A 7,661-nucleotide genomic window follows, 5' to 3' on the forward strand; every position below is an offset into this window, starting at 1 on the left:
AAGCAAGCAAAACACACGCAACGCGTGCACGTATTTGTACTGGTGCAGAATGAGAGAACAGTAGTACAGCCTAGCGCATTTCCCACAGGCTGCTAGATTCACTTTCGCCTGAAAGTCGTGTATGACTAAGGTTGAAAATAAATTATGTTTATAGTGAATGCCCCTATAAATGGTCTTATTTTTACGATTTAGTTTTAATCCAAATGATGCGTGTGCTAAGTGAGTGAACATCAAAGATCACACAACAGAAGTGCGCGCGCTCTCTCTCTCTCTCTCTCTACCGTTAAGTAACTTGTGCATTGTTTTACTTACTTGTTTTTGACATATCCGACCGAACTACAAACTTTCCAGTGATGTCTGTGAGAAAGGTATATTCACTCGACAAGCTCGCACATCTGCGCCGGGCGCGCTCAATCCACTCAGCGTGCTTTGTTTATCAGCTCGCGCACATCAGCTATACAGGTGTTAATACTGAATGTTTAACGTTATATTCATTGCATACATATACTTCGTAGTAGACATCCTTAACTCCTTTCTGCTGTCAGTTGTTCTGTTGTGGGTGTTTCTTTGTCTGAATATGGCGCTTATCACATGCTGTGTGGTATCGGCGTTTGGTATCGGGGCATTTTAACGAGTACGAGTACGACGAGTACAGGAGACCAGTATCGGGCCCGATACCGATACCAGTATCGGTATCGGTGCATCCCTAAAAATAATAATAATAATAATTTAATGTTTCCAGGTTTCATTTAAAATTTCATGAAAAAATTATGGACCCAACTGTTCAATTCCTACCTTCATCTGACCGTCATATTGACCTATCATGTGTTTTTTAATTCACAGGGGTGCCTATACCAAAGCTGGAGTGGTATAAGGATGCCGTGCCCCTCAGTAAACTCAACAACCCCCGCTACAAGGTCACCTCCAGTATGGGCCTTCAGGTCAGGAAGCTACAGCCCGTTGATGCCGGAATCTTCCAGTGCTTCGCCAGGAACTCTGCCGGAGAGGCTCAGGTCCACACTTACCTGGACATCACAAGTGAGTCTGAACCTGAGGCCGGGCAGAGGGGCGTCATGCATTCTTTATCGCATATTTTCCAGACTCACTGCTACTAATTATTGACACATAAACAATCGAGACGTTGTCAAGGGTATTAGATGTGGCCAGCTGCAAAGTGCACCTTCTCTCAGCCGTTGTACAGCAGTTCCCCGCCTGACAGATGTGTTGTTCCTAATCTACGGTTATGTGATTCTCACTCTGTTCCATAAGAGACGCAACGGCTCCCTGTGGAGAGGCCTGTCTGGAGTTGATTACATCGTAGTGTTTGTCAGGGCACTGCCCTGATCCGTACATGAGGACATTAAGACCCCCTCAGAGGAGCACTCTCATCACACAGATAATTACCACAGCCCCGACTGCACATATTTACTGTATGTAGATTTCCGTAATGATTTTAACTTCCAGCTGTATTGACCTTTGAATCATCCAATTATCTGTGATTGTACAGGCCATTTTTGGGAATGAAGCTTGGACATTAAGAAAAGTACTATTTTGTTTAAAAATAAACATTTTACAGTGTTCAGGGTCAGAAAAATGTCTAAAAATAAAAATAGAACTAATACTGATGGGTGCATAAAACCTCACTAATACGATGAACTTTAGAGTAAAAAATAAAGTTTTAAGTTAGTAAAAAAAAGCACTTGCTCATTTCAGCTCTGAATGGCTGAAGATCTCGCATTGAATGCGGCTTGTTGTCTCTTGCATATTGATTGTGCATATCTACACTCGCTCATTGAGCGGCGGTTCAATCAAAGCTGTGTTAGTTCTTCTGCTGGCTTTTTTATTCCTGTATAGATTTGTTTCATGCTAAAGTGATCAAGGATAAGTACAGTGGATGAATGCTAGTTTGATGTGTAATCACTCACCAGGCCTTTATCTCCCAGAGAGCCTGTGAGTGAGGTCACCGTAAAAAACATCGGAGCATATTGAAACTGTTGGATTTTCAATGTCATACTACCTCTGATTTTTGAGTGTCGAACATTGTGTCAGGATGTACAGTTCAAGTACTCTAGCAAAGACAGTGCTGAGATACCTTTAGAATACATGCATGTAAGACATATAGAGGTTTATTTAACTTGGAGTAATGCTAAAATGCAGATTATGACATGTCCTAAACAAATCAAAACATGAAAAATAGTATTATTAAGGATGTTAAAGTTGTTTAGTATTGTGGTACAGGGGTGTGTACTGTATGTGCATCTACAGTGGCTTCAAATGTGGCTCATTCAAACAGGATTTACAGTCGGACTTGTCCGTTTTATAATATTAGTTGCACTGTTTAGTTTTTAAATATGCTACATATGAATTGATGCCAGACATTATTTTTTATGAATAATCTTTGTCCATCAAATTTCCAAAAAGAAAAGAAAGTTAGGGGAAATATTTTTAATTTGTAAAAGTTTTAATTCATTATCATTATCCAATAATAGAATTATCACAAAACAGCCAAATGTATTTAATTTATAAGCTTTTTTACATTGATTTTCAAGCAAAAATAATTAATTATAGATACATTTATTTAATTATAAATAAATAATTATAGACCAAAACAATGGTGAAAATAAATGTGCGACCATTTTGATCACAAAAATCTTTGCGTAAATATAAATGGCATAAATAACAGAATAAACTACAACAGTCGTAAAATAATATGAATGAAAATAATACTGCATATTGCTTATTGGACACTACAAGAAGCTTATTGCTTCTACAAGAATTTGAGCTCTTTATGTTGTGACTCGTGTCTTTTATAGCACTCTGCATTGCAAGTGAATCAGAATCAGAATCAGAATGAGCTTTATTGCCAGGTATGTTTACACATACGAGGAATTTGTTTTCGTGACAGAAGCTTCCACAGTGTAACAGAATGACAGTGACAGAACAAAAAACACAGATAATAAAAAATAAAAAATAGAACAAGTAAATAAGGAATAAAAATATATAAATCGACAATTGTATGTGCAGGTATATTACAATAGACAGTTTTGTATGTACAGGTACTGTATATTATGTGCAAATTTGAGGTGTAGACTGAGTATGAGTGTTAGATAAATAAGTGTATGAGTGTATAAATAGTGTGTGTTCCACAGTTATTAAGTGTTCATGAGATGAACACTTTGTGCAATTATGTAGCCGGAGACCAACCGAACAAGTCAGAAAAGCCATACATATAGAGCCTGTCATGTGATGCAAAGGCAAAAATGTATTAGTTTACTAATAATGTACTACGGTAAAAGCTTTTTGAGGTTATGACTAGGGATGGGTATCGTTAAGGTTTTAACGGTATTACTACTCTTACCAATACTGCTTATCGATTCGGTACTTTAACGGTATTCGTATCAGTACTTTTTGTTTATATATATATATATATATATATATATATATATGTAGCTTAATAAAACAGCCACAGGCCTAAAGTGAAGGCAGACGTTTGAATGTTTAGTTCTCTCCTCTATCATAATTAAGCATGGCTTGAAGCTCCTCCGCACGAGCGCGATCTCGCTTCTGAGTTGCGAATAGCAAAAAGGCATCATAGACAAATGTTTGAATATTATTGCATATAAAAACAGCTGGCGATTCTGGTGAGATATAATTTGCAAGACAATGTATCTATAGCAATAATAAATGTATGTGTGTTTTCTTAATTTCTCCAGTACCGATAGCAGAACCGTTAACGTCAGAGCTTATCGATACTCCGGTCTTTCATAATTTAGCCCCGGGACCAATTAAATACCGGGTTTCGGTACCCATCCCTAGTTATGACTTAATATTGTGCAGGGAACTGCATGAAATTAAGTCTTTATTAATCAATAATCTATAGCTTTCATTTCAGCTGGAAACTGCTGTAAATGGTACTGTAGGTAGATTTTGGAAAGTTTTGCAGACATTTTTTTGGTAGAGACAAGTTTTTCCAATGAGCCTTGTTTGCAATAATATTCTGTATCTGTATTAGTCATAGAAATATTGGTCAGTCTGAAAAAAATGACTAGACTGTGATTATATACTGTTACTGTGATTAAAATAATAATAATTACTCGTAGCATAATATTAAATTTTGGTTATACTGCCCAGCCTTACCGTGGCATCAGTATTCATGTGAGAAAAATGATGTAAAGCAATTGGAAAGCAAGCTGTAATGGGTTTTAGATTTCTGTCTCTACTGTTCCAAATGATTTTGGCACATACTCAGCAATGCATCCAAACAGCAATCTTTTGCTCTCAAACAGCAATATGTTTTACTTTTCGAAATGGAAATACCTGTTCATTTGCACATATCTGCCTATTAAAAATGACCCAGCAACTCCACAATGCCACATTGGGCACCCAATCAGAACAATTTAATTAGATTCATGCCAGTTGATTACCGTCTCCGATTTGAAACACAAATTTGCAGACATGTCCCGCATCGCAATAAAAAGCATCAGTAGTGTTTTGATGGACATAACATTGTTTTAATACAATTTACTGGCTGGTGTTTGGCCTCTTGTAATAATTTGCGTGTTCCTGTGGGGGAGTGTGTGCGGACTGCATTAAGCGTGAATGAGGGGCCACTGAACGAATGTGGCGTATTCTCGTCCTGATTAAAAACTGTGACTGTGTGTTTTTGCAGGTATGGCTCCGGCCTTCACAGCGGCGCCGGTCGACATCACTGTCACAGACGGAGCGGTGGCCACGTTCACCTGTCAGGTATCCGGGGCCCCTAAACCTGCCATTATCTGGAAGAGAGGTAATGCTAGTGCAAAGTGATGTTTGATTTTAGCATTTACATTTATAATTCACTAATGAATGAGGCCTAAATCACATCTGAGCTCTGGGTTTTTTTCAGCAATAAATGAAATATAAGTTCATTTAGAATTAACATTATAATTATTTATAATCTTGAATTTATTTCTTTATACTGAGTTCATCAGAGTCCATTCTAGGGTTGCCTTCTTTGCATAAATTACACTAATGTTTAGAAGTTTGGGTTCTGTAAGATTTTTTTTTATGTTTTTGAAAGAAGTCTCTCATGCTCATCAATCATAATATCAAAATACAGCAAAAAAAATGTATGAAATCCATTTTGTGAAATATTAGTACAGTTTAAAATAACTGTTTTCTATTTTAATATATTTTAAAATGCAATTTATTCCTGTGATGGTAAAGCTGAATATTCAGCATCATTACTCCAGTCTTCAGTGTCACATGATCCTTCAGAAATCATTCTAATATGCTGATTTGCTGCTCAAAAAACATTTCTTAAATATCAGTTGTGCTGCTTAATGTTTTTGTGGAAACTGTGGTTTGTCAGGATTTTTATTAAATAGAACAGCTTTTGTTTAGAATAGAAATCTTTTGTAGCAATGTAAAAGTCTTTACAATACTTTGTAGTAATTAATGAATTTGAATTTTATCTGTAACAAAATCAAAATGAGATTTATTAGGAGGCAGCATAATTAAGTTGACTACTTTTTGGAACAGTCTTCTCATTGAGGCCATCTATGCTGCACTAGAATGTTTTTGAACAGAGCATCAGTGTGCATATGGAATGTCAGTATTAACATGGGTTCATCTCGGCCCTGCTGTTTTGTTACGTGTACTAGTGCTATATTTGACTGATTACAGCCAGATCGCAGGCATACTCGTCGCTTTGTTACTGCGGCAGAGGCATAAATTGATGTATGAGTTTGTGTGTTTTGTGCTACACAGGAAGACTTTAAGATGTCTTTGTTGCAGCCGATTGGCGACACAAAAGATAATTTCATGCAAGAGTAACAAAAAAAACTTCCATTATATTCTACAACTGTTTTGGGTATATTCATGAAGTCGTTTCCATAGCATTCCCAATTATGAAGTGGCATATATAATAGCGGCCCCTAACAAGGTAGAGAGCTCTGCAGGCAGTTTCAGGAGGATTTTCCCCTGGGAAGACTTTACGCTTGTAATAAAATCATCTCAAACTCCATGCACAGTGATGTTCTATTAATTCCTTATATGGAAGCAAATGCGAGATATTGAGGTAACTGTTTTGTGTTTGTGTGTGTTTGTCTGCATATGTATGCACATCAGATACTCAGATCCTCGCCAGCGGTTCTGTGCAGATTCCGCGTTTCACCCTGCTGGAGTCCGGCGGTCTGCAGATTCAACCGGTGGTGCTGCAGGACACGGGGATGTACACCTGCTACGCCACTAGCTCAGAGGGAGCGATCAACGCCAGCGCCTCCCTCACCGTATGGAGTAAGGGAAACGCACTTAATCTCAACCCATCTTCGAACTTCTTTCAGAACCAATTTGCTTTTTCACTGACTTGAGAGAGGAAAGATGACATATTTATGGAAGCCTATTTCTGCCACAGAATAAAAGAATTAAAAGGTAACTGTGACTTTTTTCTCACAGTTCTGACTTTTTTTGTCGCAATTACGAGTTTATATCTCGCAATTTTGAGTTTAGCCATAATTGAAGGAATGAAAATGAGTGTGGCAGCGGGCTAAATCATTTTTTCCTGGTGCACCATGGCCAATCCTGGCCTGCACCTGCCTAATTTTGTAAAAGAAATGCATGTCGTGAACAAAATATTCATTTTGTGAATGTAATATGTGATTCCATGCATTAATATGAATACAAAATTGAATGTCCCAAAATATTTCTTGAACAAAATATGCATTTTGTGATACAGACAGAACCTTTCGGCCCCAAAATTAGGCATGCCTTAAAAACGATATAAACTGGAAAAAAAAAAAAGAGTTCTGAGAATAAGTTAAGATTACTAAATTTTAACTCACAGTTACAAGACATAAACTTGAAATTGCAAAAATAATAATAATAATAAATAAATAAAGTAAGTCAGAATTGTGAGATAAAAAGTTGCAATTACATTTTATATATTTTTATTACGTAGCGGAAACAAGCTTCCATATGTAGCTATGTAACTTCCATATATCCACAAACAAGCCTAGAGCAATGCTGTTTTTGTTTTTATGGAAAAGAGATTAGAACATCTCTCCAAAAAAATCTTTCACATTGATGGCATACAAATGTTTGTGTTGGTCTGAATAGATGCATTAGCAATCATTGATTCAAATTAAAATGTTTATTGTTTGTGTTTGTGAGAACAGGCCTTAACTGCGCATTTAAACATACTGATTGTGATTAAAACATCACTTTAAAAATCATCTGACAATCAGTTTGATAAATAAAGAGTAAAATTCATAGTAATCATTTCAAACATATAATTTTATTTCAGATGGACAGGAAAAATAACATGACTGCCAACTGACCACCATTAATTCAGTAGAAATGTGCGGTTCTGGATGGGACAAAGGCAAAACTCACATCAAACTTCCTTTCCTAAATGAATGAATAAGTAAAGTCAGAGCAGAGCCTGATAAGCTGTTCCATGAAAAGCAGCTTCTTAGCGCAGCTTGGCAAGGTGATATCTACAGCATCCAGACTTGTTATTGCACACTGATCAAAGCATGTAAAGTCCTGGCATTGTCTCAGCGGGAGGGAAACGCACTCGGCTGTTAAACAGTGAAGCGTAGCCGTTTGGTTCGTGGAAATGTTGTGCAGAACTAGTGCAGAATTAAAGGGGTCATATGATGCTTTTTTAAAGATCATTATTT

At 36.9% G+C, this 7,661-nt stretch overlaps 1 protein-coding gene across 1 annotated transcript in view; it reads left to right on the plus strand.

Moving 5' to 3' along the window:
- LOC107674633 (protein sidekick-1-like) overlaps positions 1–7,661 on the plus strand; it is a 370,868-nt gene that overhangs the window by 270,123 nt on the left and 93,084 nt on the right. The window contains exons 9-11 of the mRNA XM_016468661.1: positions 844–1,038; positions 4,670–4,786; positions 6,109–6,276. Coding sequence (XP_016324147.1) covers positions 844–1,038; positions 4,670–4,786; positions 6,109–6,276 — 480 coding nt within the window. The remainder of the gene's footprint in view (positions 1–843; positions 1,039–4,669; positions 4,787–6,108; positions 6,277–7,661) is intronic.

The sequence above is a fragment of the Sinocyclocheilus anshuiensis genome, unplaced genomic scaffold, assembly GCF_001515605.1.
Source record: "Sinocyclocheilus anshuiensis isolate Anshui unplaced genomic scaffold, SAMN03320099.WGS_v1.1 scaffold152, whole genome shotgun sequence".
In the NCBI taxonomy this organism is placed as follows: domain Eukaryota; kingdom Metazoa; phylum Chordata; class Actinopteri; order Cypriniformes; family Cyprinidae; genus Sinocyclocheilus; species Sinocyclocheilus anshuiensis.